At 46.1% G+C, this 18,274-nt stretch overlaps 1 protein-coding gene across 1 annotated transcript; it reads left to right on the plus strand.

Annotated features, from left to right (window-relative positions):
• Positions 1–598: 598 nt before the first annotated feature.
• si:dkey-5i3.5 (uncharacterized protein LOC565091 homolog) lies at positions 599–14,175 on the plus strand. Its single transcript, XM_068005393.1, has 3 exons — positions 599–703; positions 6,545–7,010; positions 12,294–14,175. The coding sequence occupies exons 2-3, from the start codon at positions 6,563–6,565 to the stop codon at positions 12,656–12,658; spliced, it is 813 nt and encodes a 270-aa protein (XP_067861494.1). The 5' UTR covers positions 599–703; positions 6,545–6,562; the 3' UTR covers positions 12,659–14,175.
• Positions 14,176–18,274: the final 4,099 nt, after the last annotated feature.

Here is an 18,274-nt window from a genome sequence, read left to right on the forward strand (position 1 = left end):
TTCACTTCACCTGACGAAGGAGCAAAGCTCCGAAAGCTTGTGATTTTCAAATAAAGCTGGTGTTGTAAGACTCCTTACATTTGCCTCATCTTAGCTATCAGTGAATGGACTCTCTCTCTGCCTTTTCCTGGCTCTGTGTGACACTTACGTGTGTGTGTGCTTGTGTCACTGTCTGCGCACCTCTCTTTATCTCTGTATGTAACTCTTCCTATTTCTGTGTCCGTGCTTTGTCGTGCCTGCAGGCACAAGGGACCATTTCAATTGGTGAGGTTATTCCCTATGATTCATGGCTGTTGCAGGAACACTCATTGTTCTCAGTATTTGGGTGAAGTCAACGCATCTCGTTGATCTTCATTTTTATCCCCTGACTCATGCTGAGGTTCAGTTTTCTCCTTCCTAGCCCAGGAGCTTGGAGGCCTTCACCGTCATTGGTTGGCTGACTCAACACGGACCACAGATTAAAGCCGGGAGCAACTGGAATTGGCAGTTCCCCTTTTTTTTGGCTGAAACAAACCGCCCTGGCAATATTGGGAAACTGTGCGATTCTGGGCTGTGGCTGAGATCACTTACTTTCAGACGGTGATCCAGACTGTGCAGAAGCAGTGGTTCAACAAACAAAGCCAAACGTGGAATTGAGCTGTGGGAACAGAACCAGAAAACAGCCACTGGGTTTCAGGTAAACCTGGCATAAAGCAGGATTTGGGTGAGTATGAGCAAAGGAGGGTGCGCAATCAAGATATTGGAAGGACTATATACCTCTTAGGGAAAAGAGAGAGGTGCAAATGTGACTTAAAGGTCCGCCTACAGGTTGGAGGTGCTTCAAGATGCTGCGTGTTATGGAGCGTACTGAGATCAAGGAAGGAGACTAAGGTTTCGAATGATTGGTTTATCTTAAATCAAGGATGAAAGACTGACTTGCAGGAACTGCCCATGGTAGGTTGGAGGATTCACTCTTTTACAAGGACAGGGATGTTTGAACAACCAACACACAATGTACTACTGTTCTATCAAGATAGAGGTACATGCGTGCAGGCCTGTCCCTTTAAGGCCACAAGGGTTAATTGCTATTAACAGAGACATCCTCAGGGTCAATTGCTGCCTTTCTTTCTCTTTTTGTATACCTTGGGTTATGATTGGTCAATTGTAGTATTTTATACAGAGTGTGACGCCTGAAGTGTGACATCTGGAATGTGACGGACGTGACGTAAAATATTTATGTACTAGTGGATCTCCCAGGGTGTTGCTCACAATGAGGCAGAGGTTACAGAGTTTTATAACAACAGGAGTACCAGGCCATGTAGCACAATATATTACCATTGGTTTACAGTGACTGAATAAGGGCAATTCCATCTTACTCGGTATTCTGGGACTTTTACTGCTGTTTCGGGGGGACCAAATTCTGAAACTCTGTCCATTATTTTTCTTATGTGAGAAACGTTATTTGAGGACCCCTAATGCCAGACATCTCCCTCGCTCCCTCCAGTTCACCACTAGCAGATGCTTGTTCCTCCTCCTCTCCTCAAAACTTCCAACCCAGTTCCCTTCCCGTTTACAGCCTCAGTCCTTGTTTACATCAATCCCCACCAAAAAGAAAAACCCTTCTCTCCAACTGCTCTCCATCCCAGCTTTTCTTCTTTCCCTCCTTTCCCCATGCCCGAGTCCACCATATCCCTTTCTCGTTGACAGCCACGGCTCAGTGGGTAGCACTCTCACCTCTGAATCAGAAGGTTGTGGTTCACGTCCCACTCCAGAGACTTGAGCACAAAATCCAGGCCAACACCACCAAAAACAGATTATCTGGTCATTTATCTCATTGCTGTTAGTGGGATCTTGCTGTGTGCAAATTGCCTGCCGTGTTTCCTACATTACAACAGTGACAGTACTTCAACCAGGGAACAGGCTATTTTAGATCTTGTACTATGTAATGAGACAGGGTTAATTAGTAATCTCATAGTAAAGGATCCTCTGAGGAAGAGTGATCATAATATGATGAATTTCACATTGAGTTTGAGTGACGTACTTAAGTCCAAAACTAGAGTCTTAAATTTTAATAAAGCCAATTACATAGGTATGAAGGGCGAGTTAACTGAGGTAGATTGGGAAATTAAATTAAAGGATATGACGGTAGATAAGCAATGGCAAACATTTAAAGAAATATTTCAACATTCTCAACGAATATACATTCCATTGAGAAATAAAAACTCCACGGGAAAAGTGACCACCCGTGGCTAACTAAAGAATTTGAGGATTGTATTAGATTAAAAGAAGAGGCCTATAATGTTACAAAGAGGAGTAGTAAACCTGATGATACAAAGCTAGGTGGGAAAGTAAGCTGTGAGGAGGACACAGTTGGCAAAGGGATATTGACAGATTAAGTGAGTGGGCAAGAAGATGGCAGATGGAGTATAATGTGGGGAAATGTGAGGTCATTCACTTTGGTAGGAAGAATAGAAAAACAGAATATTTTTTAAATGGTGAAAAACTATTAAATGTTGGTGTCCAGAAAGAATTGGGTATCCTCATACAAGAAACAAAGTTAACATGCAGGTACAGCAAGCAATTAGGAAGGCAAATGGCATGTTGGCCTTTATTGCAAGGGGGTTAGAGTACAAGAGTAAGGAAGTCTTACTACAATTCTACAGGGCTTTGGTGAAACCACACCTGGAGTACTGCGAAAGTTTTGGTCTCCTTATCTAAGGAAGGATATACTTGTTTTAGAGGCAGTGCAATGGTTCACTAGATTGATTCCTGGGATGAGGGTTGTCCTATGAGGAGAAATTGAGTAGACTGGGCCTATACTCTCTCGAGTTTAGAAGAATGAGAGGTGATCTCATTGAAACATTTAAGATTCTGAGGGGGCTTGACAGGGTAGACGCTGAGAGGTTGTTTTCCCCTGGCTGGAGAGTCTAGAACTAGGGGGCACAGTCTCAGGATAAGGGGGTCGGCCATTTAAGACTGGAACGAGGAGGAATTTCTTCACTCAGAGGGTTGTGAATCTTTGGAATTCTCTACCCCAGAGGGCTGTGGATGCTGAGTCGTTGAATATGTTCACAGCTGAGATTGATGGATTTTTGGACTTTAGGGGAATCAAGGGTTTGGGGATCGGGCAGGAAAATGGAGTTGAGGTCGAAGATCAGCCATGATCTTATTAAATGGCGGAGCAGGCTCGAGGGGCCGAATGGCCTACTCCTGCTCCTATTTCTTATGTTCTCATGTTCATTGGCTGTAAAGTGCTTTGGGTCATGAAAGGCACTATAAAAATGTAAGTCTTTCTTTTCTCCTTATTGTAAAGTGCCGTGAGACATCTTCCTGCACGTGAGGAGTGTTGTAAAAATACAACGGTGTAGTTAACTTGAAGGCTTTCAGTTCATTTTCATCACCAGGAGAGACACCATCAGAAGATGAGCAATGATCTCTCTCGTCACTCTTCACCGTGCCCCTCCCCTGGGTTCAGCGGAAGGTGACAACCCTCCTCCCAGCTGGTATTTTTAATTTGGGAGAATGCCAGCCTCCAGAAACCCCTGTGGCAAATCCCTTAAGGGAACGCAGCTATGCTCTAAATTGGGAGACAATTTCAATAAAGTAATAAAGGGAATGTGTTTAAAATGTAGGGAGTCTTACAACACCAGGTTATAGTCCAACAGCTTTATTTGAAATCACAAGCTTTCGGAGCTTTGCTCCTTCGTCAGGTGAAGTGAAGAGATGCATATAGGCACAGCGTATATAGTCAGACAACAATGCCTGGTGATTACAGATAATCTTTCTAACTGCCCTTTATCACACCTCAGCAGAGAGATAATCACAGCAATCAAAGGAGTGGATGGTGTTCAGACAGGTTAGTCAGGGAAACATTACATCCAAGAATACCGAGGTGGGGTTACAAGGGGTCAAATGTAGCAGATGCTGGGGTTTGTATTAAAAACAGATAACTTTTTTTTTGCTGGAAATCGCAGCAGGTCCGGCCGCATCTGTGTATGGAGAACAAGCCAACTACGACTAGAGTCTGGATGACTCTACGTCAGGTGGGGTTACATGTAGCGTGACATGAACCCAAGATCCCGGTTGAGGCCGTCCTCATGGGTGCGGAACTTGGCTATCAATTTCTGCTCGACAATTTTGCGTTGTCGTGTGTCTCGAAGGCCGCCTTGGAGGACGCTTACCCGAAGATCGGTGGCTGAATGTCCTTGACTGCTAAAGTGTTCCCCGACTGGGAGGGAACCCTCCTGTCTGGCGATTGTTGCGCGGTGTCCGTTCATCCGTTGTCGCAGTGTCTGCATGGTCTCGCCAATGTACCATGCTCTGGGGCATCCTTTCCTGCAATGTATGAGGTAGACAACGTTGGCCGAGTCACAGGAGTATGAACCATGTACCTGGTGGGTGGTGTCCTCTCGTGTGATGGTGGTATTTGTGTCAATGATCTGGCATGTCTTGCAGAGGTTGCCGTGGCAGGGTTGTGTGGTGTCGTGGACGCTGTTCTCCTGAAAGCTGGGTAATTTGCTGCGAACGATGGTCTGTTTGAGGTTGGGTGGCTGTTTGAAGGCGAGTAGTGGAGGCGTGGGGATGGCCATAGCGAGGTGTTCGTCGTCATCGATGACATGTTGAAGGCTGCGGAGAACATGGTGTAGTTTCTCTGCTCCGGGGAAGTACTGGACCACGAGTATGGCTTGATCCCAAAATCAACCTATTTTATTCACTGAATGGAGTGTAATTTAATCACAGTTCCTTTCGGTTCTGAGACGACTGGTCGAATTGCACATCAGTAAGAGACATATTTGAAATTTGCCAAATCATTAGTTGGTTGCTAAATCTAGGGACCGTGGTTAAATCACTAGTTGGTTGCTAAATCTAGGGACTGTGGTCGAATCATTAGTTGGTTGCTAAATCTAGGGACCGTGGTCAAATCACTAGTTGATTGCTAAATCTAGGGACTGTGGTCGAATCACTAGTTGGTTGCTAAATCTCGGGACTGTGGTCGAATCATTAGTTGGTTGCTAAAACTAGGGACAGTGGTCAAATCACTAGGTGGTTGCTAAATCTAGGGACTGTGGTCGAATCATTAGTTGGTGAATTCACAATGGTGCTGTGTATGGCATCACAGGTACTGAGGGCTGTAGCACAGGTGTCAGCGAATGCCTCGCTTGACAGAAGTAACTAAATGAACAGAGCCGAGGATGATGAGTGAACCCCACTGAGCAGTTCTACAGTTAAGTGTCAGCTTGGCTCAGTGGGTAGCACTCTCACTTACTGTGTCAGAAGGTCGTGGGTTCCAGTCCCACTCCAGAGACTTGAGCTCAAAATCTAGGCTGACACTCCACTGCCAATACTGAGGGAGTGCTGCACTGTTGGAGGTGCCATCTTTCGGATGGGATGTTAAACCGAGGCTCCATCTGCTCTCTCAGGTTGTTGCTAAAGGATCCCACGGCCACTATTGGAAGAAGAGCAGGGGGAGTTCTCCCTGGTGTCCTGGCCAATATTTATCCCTCAACCAACATCACTTAAAGCAGATTTTCTCGTCATTATCACTTTGCTGTTTGTGGGATCTTGCTGTGTGCAAATTGGTTGCCATGTTTCCTGCATTACAACAGTGACCACACTTCCAAAGTACTTCCATTGGCTGTGACATCCTGAGGTCAAGAAAGGTGCTATATAATTGCAAGTTCTTTCTAGAATCAGAAGAGCCTAGGGTGGGAATTGGGATATTGACTGGAGCGGGTTACAGAGGCCTGGAGTGGATTACAGAGGCGGAGGTGGGAATGGGGATATTGGAGTGGAGCGGATTACAGAGGCGGGGGAGGGAATGGAGATATTGGAGTGGAGCGGATTACAGAGGCGGGGGAGGGAATGGAGATATTGGAGTGGAGCGGATTACAGAGGCGGGGGAGGGAATGGAGATATTGGAGTGGAGCGGATTACAGAGGCGGGGGTGGGAATGGAGATATTGGAGTGGAGCGGATTACAGAGGCGGGGGAGGGAATGGAGATATTGGAGTGGAGCGGATTACAGAGGCGGGGGTGGGAATGGAGATATTGGAGTGGAGCGGATTACAGAGGCGGGGGAGGGAATGGAGATATTGGAGTGGAGCGGATTACAGAGGCGGGGGTGGGAATGGAGATATTGGAGTGGAGTGGGTTACAGAGGCGGGGGAGGGAATGGAGATATTGGAGTGGAGCGGATTACAGAGGCGGGGGTGGGAATGGGAAATGCGGATTTCAGAGAGCTTAATTCACATGAATGCAACCCTGGGATTTTTAGATAGCGAATCCTGGGATTCCTGGGATCGCGGGACCTGAAATCCTTGGCAATACAAACCGGACTGAGTACCCTGCCGTCTGTTACTCAATGTGTTGGTGCAGGTGTAAAGAATGGCCACGTGGGTGATGGAGCAGAGGGGTGGGTTGCTGGTATCGTTGGAATTGCACTGCAGCGAGGCAGAGCATCCAGCAGAGGCTCGGGGGGAGCAATATGTGTGTGTGCGACTAACTTAGTCTTTTTTCTTTCTCCCCCTGCCCCCCCCCCCCCCCCCCCCCATCCATCCCGCCTCCAGCTGGCTGATTTGATCCCAATGTCTGAATCTGCTCCCCAGGACATTACGATGAACAGGCTCTCCAGCACCATCACGTTCTACCAAAACAGCACCAAAACCCTCGTTCCAAGACCACTCCTCCTACTCCTACCCTGGTTTGGAGCCAAGCCCCAGGCCGTGGAGCGGTACCGCCAGATTTACTACCCGTACGGCTTCGACATCCTGACGGTGGAAAGCAGCATCCTGCACTTCCTCTGGCCCCGGTACGGTATGTCCTACGCCACAAAGGTGCTGGACCTGCTCCACAGCGACCCCTTCGCCTCCCGCCCGCTCGTCATTCACGCATCCTCCATCGGCGGCTTCCTGTTTGCCCAAATGATCGTGAGGACACTGAGGGAAACGCCACGGTACGTGGACATCCAGGCGAGGATTACCGGCCAGGTCTTCGACAGTCTGGTGATAGGAAACATAGACCTGATGGCAAAAGGTGAGGCCCCCCCCCCCTTGCTTCGTCATTTCAAACGAAACCAATAACATAACGAGGTCCGAGCTTCTCGCTGGTTAAATCAGCGCAAATCCGGGTGCAATCGGCTGAACCAGCAGATTTTAAAAAAAGATAGTGGGAAATTTTAAGCGTAAGCAAGTTACGTCCAAAACCACTTCTGTTCACAGTGAGGGTTCACCAGATTGATTCCTGGGATGAGAGGGTTGTCCCATGAGGAGAGATTAACATAGAAACATAGAAAATAGGAGCCCTTCAAGCCTGCTCCGCCATTCAATATGATCATGGCTGATCCTCTATCTCAATACCATATTCCCGCTCTCTCTCCATACCCCTTGATGCCTTTTGTGTCTAGAAATCTATCTAGCTCCATCTTAAATATATTCATGATGTGGAGATGCCGGTGATGGACTGGGGTTGACAAATGCAAGAAATCTTACAACACCAGGTTATAGTCCAACTGTCACAAGCTTTCGGAGGCTTTCTCCTTCGTCAGGTGAGTGTGGGACACACTCATTGAATGTAAATACATAAAGGGCAAAAGAGTAACTAGGGAGAGAGTAGGGCCTCTTAAGGATCAACAAGGTCATCTATGTGCGGAACCACAAGAGATGGGTGAGATCCTGAATGAATATTTCACATCGGTATTTACGGTTGAGAAAGGCATGGATGTTAGGGAACTTGGGGAAATAAATAGTGATGTCTTGAGGAGTGTACATATTACAGAGAGGGAAGTGCTGGACGTCTTAACCCGCATCAAGGTAGATAAATCTCCGGGACCTGATGAAATGTATCCCAGGACGTTATGGGAGGTTAGGGAGGAAATTGCGGGTCCCCGAGCAGAGATATTTGAATCATCGACAGCTACAGAAGATTGGAGGGTAGCAAATGTTGTGCTTTTGTTTAAGAAGGGCGGCAGGGAAAAGCCTGGGAACTACAGACCGGTGAGCCTGACATCTGTAGTGGGTAAGTTGTTAGACGGTATTCTGAGAGACAGGATCTACAGGCATTTGGAGAGGCAGGGACTGATTAGGAACAGTCAGCATGGTTTTGTGAGAGGAAAATCATGTCTCACAAATTTGATTGAGTTTTTTGAAGGGGTAACCAAGAAGATAGATGAGGGCTGTGCAGTAGACGTGGTCTACATGGACTTTAGCAAAGCCTTGGACAAGGTACCGCATGGTAGGTTGTTATATAAGGTTAAATCTCATGGGATCCAAGGTGAGGTAACCAATTGGATACAAAATTGGATTGATGACAGAAGACAGAGGGTGGTTGTAGAGGGTTGTTTTTCAAACTCGAAGCCTGTGACCAGCGGTGTGCCTCAGGGATCGGTGCTGGGTCCGCTGTTATTTGTTATTTATATTAATGATTTGGATGAGAATTTAGGAGGCATGGTTAGTAAGTTTGCAGATGACACCAAGATTGGTGGCATTGTGGACAGTGAAGAAGGTTATCTAGGATTGCAACGGGATCTTGATCAATTGGGCCAGTGGGCCGATGAATGGCAGATGGAGTTTAATTTAGATAAATGTGAGGTGATGCATTTTGGTAGATTGAATCGGGCCAGGACCTACTCCGTTAATGGTAGGGCGTTGGGGAGAGTTAAAGAACAAAGAGATCTAGGTGTACAGGTTCATAGCTCCTTGAAAGTGGAGTCACAGGTGGATAGGGTGGTGAAGAAGGCATTCAGCATGCTTGGTTTCATTGGTCAGAACATTGAATACAGGAGTTGGGATGTCTTGTTGAAGTTGTACAAGACATTAGTAAGGCCACACTTGGAATACTGTGTACAGTTCTGGTCACCCTATTATAGAAAGGATATTATTAAACTAGAAAGAGTGCAGAAAAGATTTACTAGGATGCTACCGGGACTTGATGGTTTGACTTATAGGGAGAGGTTGGATAGACTGAGACTTTCTTCCCTGGAGAATAGGAGGTTTAGGGGTGATCTTATAGAAGTCTATAAAATAATGAGGGGCATAGATAAGGTAGATAGTCAAAATCTTTTCCCAAAGGTAGGGGAGTCTATAACGAGGGGGCATAGATTTAAGGTGAGAGGGGAGAGATACAAAAGGGTCCAGAGGGGCAATTTTTTCACTCAAAGGGTGGTGAGTGTCTGGAACGAGCTGCCAGAGGCAGTAGTAGAGGCGGGTACAATTTTGTCTTTTAAAAAGCATCTGGACAGTTACATGGGTAAGATGGGTATAGAGGGATATGGGCCAAGTGCAGGCAATTGGGACTAGCTTAGTGGTATAAACTGGGCGACATGGACATGTTGGGCCGAAGGGCCTGTTTCCATGTTGTGAACTTCTATGATTCTATGATTCTATGAATTTCTTAACTCAGAGGGTTGTGAATCTTTGGAATTCTCTACCCCAGGGGGCTGTGGATGCTCAGTCGTTGAGTATATTCAAAACTGAGAGCGATAGATTTTTGGACTCTAGGGGAATCAAGGGATGTGGGGATCGGGCTGGAAAGTGGAGTTGAGGCCGAAGATCAGCCATGACCTTACTGAATGGCGGAGCAGGGTCGAGGGGCCGTGTGGCCTACTCCTGTTTCTTATGTTCTTAACTTTAACGCTGGTTCAAGATTCAATCCACCCGGATCAGGCCCCGCCCATAAAACTGGCCACGCTCCCAGGTCGAAATTGAGAGATTCTGCTGATTCAGGAAGGCTCTTCAAATTACGCTCATTTTCTTAGGTACAGAGGCGCTTGTGGGCACCTTTTAAATGATTTTCCATATCAAAAAAAAAATTTACTAAGAAATTGACTAGTGTACACCAACAAAACGATTGAAAGGTTCAGTAAAGTTTTTTTTAAAAAGGAATGATTTTTCAGTGATTTTAAATCAGGTTTCTCACAGGTGGAGAACTGGACACTTATTAAAAAAAGCTTTATTTTTTGCTGATAAACCCATTTTCAGTTGTATTAATCAAATTGCACCAGCTTACCACCCTTAAATATATCAAGGAATACTCTTTAAATGAAAAGAAACAGTTACGTTGCCCGATTGCACTGGTTCGTAGAAGATTTTGCTTTTATGATTATGCAAATGAATTTTAGCAGAAACGTGAACTATGACCTAACCAGCCCGATTTCCCAATCGCGCCCAAAGCGGAAACTCTTTCCAAACATTTCCTTCCTCTCCTGAAGGCATCGACTCTCAGGGCTGCGAAGTTCCACAGGCGCTGATTATCCTCCGGTGCCTTCCCCCACCCGCCCGTTCTTCATGGGAGGAAGAGGGCATCACAGCCAAGCCCGATACTCTCCTCACCCCACTTCCACACATTCGCCTCAGGCCACTGGACAGTGATTAAGAACAGGGAGAGAAAGAAATACTTGCATTTATATCGCCTTTCACAACCTCAGGACCTCCTGATATATTATAACACTCACTGTACATTACTGGATATAACACGCACTGTACATTACTGGATATAACACTCACTGTACATTACTGGATATAACACTCACTGTACATTACTGGATATAACACTCACTGTACATTACTGGATATAACACGCACTGTACATTACTGGATATAACACTCACTGTACATTACTGGATATAACACTCACTGTACATTACTGGATATAACACTCACTATACATTACTGGATATAACACTCACTGTACATTACTGGATATAACACACTGTACATTACTGGATATAACACTCACTGTACATTACTGGATATAACACTCACTGTACATTACTGGATATAACACTCACTGTACATTACTGGATATAACACTCACTATACATTACTGGATATAACACTCACTGTACATTACTGGATATAACACTCACTGTACATTACTGGATATAACACTCACTATACATTACTGGATATAACACTCACTGTACATTACTGGATATAACACTCACTGTACATTACTGGATATAACACTCACTATACATTACTGGATATAACACTCACTGTACATTACTGGATATAACACTCACTGTACATTACTGGATATAACACTCACTGTACATTACTGGATATAACACTCACTGTACATTACTGGATATAACACTCACTGTACATTACTGGATATAACACTCACTGTATATTACTGGATATAACACTCACTGTATATTACTGGATATAACACTCACTATACATTACTGGATATAACACTCACTGTACATTACTGGATATAACACTCTGTACATTACTGGATATAACACTCACTGTACTTTACTGGATATAACACTCACTGTACATTACTGGATATAACACTCACTATACATTACTGGATATAACACTCACTATACATTACTGGATATAACACTCACTATACATTACTGGATATAACACGCACTGTACATTACTGGATATAACACTCACTATACATTACTGGATATAACACTCACTATACATTACTGGATATAACACTCACTGTACATTACTGGATATAACACTCACTGTATATTACTGGATATAACACTCACTATACATTACTGGATATAACACTCACTGTACATTACTGGATATAACACTCACTGTATATTACTGGATATAACACACTGTACATTTCTGGATATAACACACACTGTGCATTATTGGGTATAACACGCACTGTACATTTCTGGATATAACACACACTGTACATTATTGGGTATAGCATTCATTTGAACATTATATAGCACACCATGCATTACAGGATATATCTCTTCTGTGTACATTATATAGCACACTGCGCACTACTGGATATACCAGTTGTGTACATTATATAGCACACTGCACACTACTGGATATACCAGTCGTGTACATTATATAGCACACTGTGCACTACTGGATATACCACTCATCTATACAATAATATAGCACACTGGCAGGGGAGAAAACTAAAGAGGAAAAAAATTTCCACATTGAGGAATCTACCTTACATAGAATTATATAGAATGTAGCAAGAAACAGCCATTCGGCCCAACTGGTCTGTGCCAGTGTTTATGCTCCACACGAGCCTCCTCCCTCCCTACTTCATCTCACCCTATCAGCGTATCCTTCTATCCCTTTCTCCCTCGTGTGTTTATCTAGCTTCCCCTTAAATGCATCTATCCAATCGCCTCAACTACGAGTTCCACATTCTAACCACTCTCTGGGTAAAGAAATTTCTCCTGAATTTCTTATTGGATTTATTAGTGACTATCTTACATTTATGGCCCTTAGTCTTGGTCTCCCCCACATGTGAAAACCTCTGTTAGTTACTCACATACGGTGAGTGTAATTCTAATTTACTTGTTTTATATTCCAGGTGTTTCACAGATGCTGGCTCCTTCCTTCCTTCAGTCATTTCTCACAAGGGCCACACTCTTCTATTTCTGGCTTTTAAGTGGTTACACCGTCATTCACTACGAAACCGCCATCAAGACATTCTGGGAAATGCCGTGCCGTGCCCCCATTCTGATGTTCTACAGCGAGAACGACCCGCTGAGCGACTACGCGGAGGTGGAGGCCCTGCTGCGGGGCTGGCGGAGGAAGGGCATCCACGTACACGGGAAAAGCTGGGAGATATCCCGTCACGCCGGTCACCTGAGGCAGCACCCCCAGGAATACCAAGGCGCTCTACACAACTTCCTGCACTCCCTCGGCATGATGCCTTTACCGTCCAAATTATGAAGGACAAGAAAAGGGGCCCGTCCCTCAGGGAGAAAAGGGGAACCAGCCTGTCCGGGTGTTACAGATCTCGGCAGCCCAGCCCGTCCTGTTTTAGATCCTTCACACACCCCCCCCCCGTCGGACTTCCCAATCGGAAACTTCTGGGAGCCTGTTGGAGAAATTAATAAAAGAGAGCACATTGTTTACACACAGGTGGGCGTTTTTTGGGGGGGGAAATTTTATTTAAATTCCATATCAGACACAGCAAAAGTGTGTATTGCTGGTTTCGTTTACATACAGTACCAAAGTGGTTACCTTCATGATTGAATTAATGGCAGTCGTTCCTTTGATGTGAAAGAACTGGATTGATTCCAGTGAGTAGATTCTTATGTGATCGACACAGACCTGCAAGGTGGAGATACTTTCCAGGGTATATTTGGCGTTTATTTTCTATTGTTATGATGTACGTATGGGGTTTTTATTTTTGAGGGTGTCTGTACATCTCTACCTCAAAAGCATTTGACTGTGTTGTGTTTGGCACAGAAAGGGTTAAAAGCAGGAAGTTGAAGCTCTCCGCGAGGCTTTTCAAAAATGATTAGTTGAATCGGAAGAAAGAAAAGGTCATTTAAAGGTAAACCAAAATTTGAGCCGAGGAGGGTGAAAACAGTCTAAATTTGCTGTTAACTTTGTTCACTGAAAGTTAGAGGTTTCTGAACCAATACTGAAACTGTTCTTTTGAAGAGTAATTGAGCCATTTCTGACCTTTTTATATATCAGTGACTCTCCGACGGCCCTGCCCACAGTCAGTTGGGGAAATGACATGGCCTTTTTTGCTGCTTTTGTCCTAAGAGAGGTCACAGTGCCACATCCGGAGAACACAATTCTTGTCACTTATTTTAAAGAAGTAACAGCACCCCCACAGAGGAAGGAAGGATAGCAGCCATTACTGTCACCATTACTGCCTAACCTATTGATTTCAATGCACCAAGTGTTACAATCAAAGAGAGAACTTGCATTTATATAGCAATTTTCACAACCTCAGGACATCCCAAAATGCTTTACAGCCATTGAAGCACTTTTGTAGTGTGGTCACTGTTGTAATGTAGGAAATACAGCAGCCAATTTGCGCACAGCAAGATCCCACAAACAGCAATGTGAGAAATGACCAGTTAATCTGTTTTTTTTTAGTGATGTTGGTTGAGGGATAAATATTGGCCCCAGGACGCCGGGGAGAACTCCCCCGCTCTTTTTCAAATAGTGGCCGTTGGATCTTTTCCGTCCACCTGAGAGGGCAGTCGGGGCTTCGGTCGAATGTCTCACCTGAAAGACGGCACCTCTGACAGTGCAGCACTCCCTCAGTACTGCACTGAAGTGTCAGCCTGGATTATGTGATTAGGTCTTGGAGTGGGGCTCAGACCCACGACTGTCTGACTCAGAGATGAGAGTGTCACCACTGAGCCAAGTCAAGAGAAATTCAAAGATGCTGAATGATTTTAATATATTATACCTGTGTACTTTTGTAATTTTTGTCAATTACTGTGCTTCATATTTTTATTGCAAATAAAGATATTAGTTGCTTAAGTCTGTAAAACTCTGGCCTTTGTGGCAGTCTCTACCACAGAGAGTTTGATAATGTAAGATGAGACCATAGGACCAAGAATGTGCTCCAGGTTGAGTCGCTGACCTGGCAACATAATGCACAATCACCTCATTAATATATCATTGTGAAGAGCACAGGGCACAACACGCAAGGAGTCAAGGGTTGGGTCAGCTAGGTGCCAGCAGCTTTTAAAGGGCTGCTGGTCATCTTAAAACTGCTCATCTACTTCCCGACTGTGCAGGGATGGCCATGTTTTTTGCTGCCTACTCTATTCCTGCCATGCCATTGCGTTTGCCCTGCGGCTCAGGATGTGTGACAACATGCAAAGCACAAACATGTTGCTGCGCGTTCAAGGACCTGCTTACGGTAGAGGATGGGCTGCACACTTGTGTGACACACATTTCACCGTTTCAACACAAGTCCCCTTTATACCTACTTGTAGCAGCAGGTCATGCGTGTCCAGCAACATATGTACGCACGCCAAGCATAGGGCCCTTAACCCCTAACAGGATAGGACCCTGCAGATTGTGGATCTAATCAACAACAACAATTTGCATTTATATAGCGCCTTTAACGTATTAAGACATCCCAAGGTGCTTCACAGGAGTGATTTTCAAACAAAATTTGATACTGAGCCACGTAAGGAGATATTAGGACAGGTGACCAAAAGCTTGGTCAAAGAGATAAGTTTTAAGGAGCGTCTTAAAGGAGGAGAGAGAGGTAGAGAGGTTTAGGGAGGGAATTCCAGAGCTCAGGGCCCAGGCAGCTGAAGGCACGGCCGCCAATGGTGGAGCGATTAAAATCGGGGATGCGCAAGAGGCCAGAATTGGAGGAGCGCAGAGATCTCGGAGGGTTGTAGGGCTGGAGGAGGTTACGGAGATAGGGAGGGGGCGAGGCCATGGAGGGATTTGAAAACAAGGATGAGAATTTTAAAAGTGAGCTGTTCCCGGACCGGGAGCCAATGTAGGTCAGCGAACACAGGGGGTGATGGGAGAACGGGACTTGGTGCGAGTTAGGATACGGGCAGCAGAGCTTTGGATGAGCTCAAGTTTATGGAGAGTGGAAGGTGGGAGGCCGGCCAGAAGAGCATTGGAATTGTCAAGTCTAGAGGTAACAAAGGCATGGATGAGGGATTTAGAGAGGGTGATGTTGAAGGCCTTCCTCCTGTTCAAGACTAGTGCCATGCTGTGTTTTTTATTGTTTCTTCCCCTACTCACTCACTCCTCTCACTCGCTCACTCCTCTCACTCGCTCACTCCTCTCACTCGCTCACTCCTCTCACTCGCTCACTCCTCTCACTCCTCTCACTCACTCACTCCTCTCACTCGCTCACTCCGCTCACTCCTCTCACTCGCTCACTCCTCTCACTCGCTCACTCCTCTCACTCGCTCACTCCTCTCACTCGCTCACTCCTCTCACTCCTCTCACTCATCTCACTCGCTCACTCCTCTCACTCGCTCACTCCTCTCACTCGCTCACTCCTCTCACTCCTCTCACTCACTCACTCCTCTCACTCGCTCACTCCTCTCACTCGCTCACTCCTCTCACTCGCTCACTCCTCTCACTCCTCTCACTCACTCACTCACTCACTCCTCTCACTCGCTCACTCCTCTCACTCACTCACTCCTCTCACTCGCTCACTCCTCTCACTCGCTCACTCCTCTCACTCCTCTCACTCGCTCACTCCTCTCACTCGCTCACTCCTCTCACTCGCTCACTCCTCTCACTCGCTCACTCCTCTCACTCCTCTCGCGCGCTCTCTCCTTTCGCTCACTCATTCCTCTCGCTCACTCATCTTGCTCGCTCATCCCTCTCGTTCACTCGCTTCCCTCATTCCTCTTGCTGGTTCACTCGCTCCTCTCGCTCACTCACTTCTCTCACTCGCCTCACTCAATCACTCACTCACTCGCCTCGCTCACTCACTCATTCTCTCACAGGTATAGAGCGGCCTAAAGCAGCATAACTCACACTGGGGTAGATTTTCAACGTGCCCCACCCCCCCCCCCGGGCATTAAACTTGGCGTTGCAGATCGGCCGCTGAGGGGTGACCTGAGAGAGGTCTTTAAAATTACGAAGGGGTTCAATAGGGTAGATGTAGAGAAGATGTTTCCACTGGTGGAGATGTCCAGAACTAAATATAAGAGAGTCACTAATAAATCCAATAGGGAATTCAGGAGAAACTTCTTTACTCAGAGAGTGGTGAGAATGTGGAACTCGCTAACACAATGAGTAGTTGAGGCAAATAGTGTAGATGCATTTAAGGGGAAGCTAGATAAACACATGAAAGAAAGGAATATGCTGATAGGGTTAGATGAGGTAAGGTGAGAGGAGGCTCATTTGAAGCATAAACACTGGCACAGACCTGTTGGGCCGAATGGCCTGTTTTTTGCGCTGTAATGACTGTGTAATTCTATGTACTATGTATGTAAAGTGAAAATTGGGCAGTTTCTATAATGTGCAGCTGAAAACCTACCGCAATCTCTTGCCATGTAGATTGTGTTTGAAGTGGTACCTCAGTGACAAACATTATAAAATACCTTCTTCTGATCCTGCAGGTTCCCATGACAAGCAGACCAGAGGCCTCAGCCCCAGCACTTCACAGCACCCTGCATCACTAACACCGACAGATACATGAGCCCTAGGGTTCAACTAGTAAGTTGCAGGAGCTGGCACTTGAAGAATCATCGAGCAGGAGTGAAGACGAGCCAGTGCTGGTTGAATTGGAATACCTGCAACTTGCTGGCCAGAGGGGGAGGCTTGTGTGCAGATCAGCCATGATCTAATTGAAAGGTGGAACAGGCTCGAGGGGCTGAATGGCCTCCTCCTGTTTCTATGTTCCGTGACTCCTTACTTTAGCCAGTAATGGCCAATATAGGGACCTTGTCCAAAGCTTCTTGAGAATCCAAGTATATAATATATTAGCTGCACTTTCTCTGTCCACCGTAACAGTATGATCTGCATAAAATCCCAGCAGGTTAGTTAAACACAACCTCTTAGAGAATCATAGAATTATACAACACAAGGAGGCCATTCGGCCCATCGTGCCTGTGCCAGCACTTTGAAAGAGCTATCCAATTAGTCCCACTCCTCTTGGTCTTTCCCCATAGCCCTGCAAATGTCTCCTTTTCATGTATTTATCCAATTCCCTTTTGAAAGTTACTATTGAAACTGCTTCCATCACCCCTTTTCAGGCAGCGCGTTCCAGATCAGAACAACTCCTATCCCTGAGTGCATGCTGACTGTCTGTTAACAAATTGTACACTGCGAGGCTCAATACCACACCAGGCAGTCACTTACCAGCTGAGCCATCCCGGATCCGGCCTGTTGTGTGATTTTATACACCACCACACACCATGTTACCAAAACCCCTCCCTCCCTCCTTCTCCTTCCATCCCCTCCCCCAGCATACAGCCGCCGCCCATGACTGAATCACCATGGCATCACCTCCCCCCGCCCATTTATAACATCACCTCCCTCCCCTACCCATTTATAACATCACCTCCCTCCCCTACCTGTTTATGACATCACCTCCCTCCCCCTACCCATTTATGACATCACCTCCCCTGCCCATTTATGACATCACCTCCCTCCCCTACCTGTTTATGACATCACCTCCCTCCCCCTACCCATTTATGACATCACCTCCCTCCCCCTACCCATTTATGACATCACCTCCCTCCCCCTACCCGTTTATGACATCACCTCCCTCCCCCTACCCGTTTATGACATCACCTCCCTCCCCTACCCATTTATGACATCACCTCCCTCCCCTACCCATTTATGACATCACCTCCCTCCCCCTACCCGTTTATGACATCACCTCCCTCCCTCTACCCGTTTATGACATCACCTCCCTCCCCCCTACCCGTTTATGACATCACCTCCCTCCCTCTACCCGTTTATGACATCACCTCCCTCCCCCCTACCCGTTTATGACATCACCTCCCTCCCCTACCCATTTATGACATCACCTCCCTCCCCTACCCGTTTATGACATCACCTCCCTCCCCCTACCCGTTTATGACATCACCTCCCTCC

Source organism: Heptranchias perlo, chromosome 24, assembly GCF_035084215.1.
Source record: "Heptranchias perlo isolate sHepPer1 chromosome 24, sHepPer1.hap1, whole genome shotgun sequence".
Taxonomy (NCBI): Eukaryota; Metazoa; Chordata; class Chondrichthyes; order Hexanchiformes; family Hexanchidae; genus Heptranchias; species Heptranchias perlo.

Excerpts from the sequence above, each read along its gene's own strand:
- si:dkey-5i3.5 (XM_068005393.1), top strand. The coding sequence starts at position 6,563 with ATGTCTGAATCTGCTCCCCAGGACATTACGATGAACAGGCTCTCCAGC. Across the intron at positions 7,011-12,293 it reads CATAGACCTGATGGCAAAAG|GTGTTTCACAGATGCTGGCT; the intron begins GTGAGGCCCCCC and ends TTTATATTCCAG.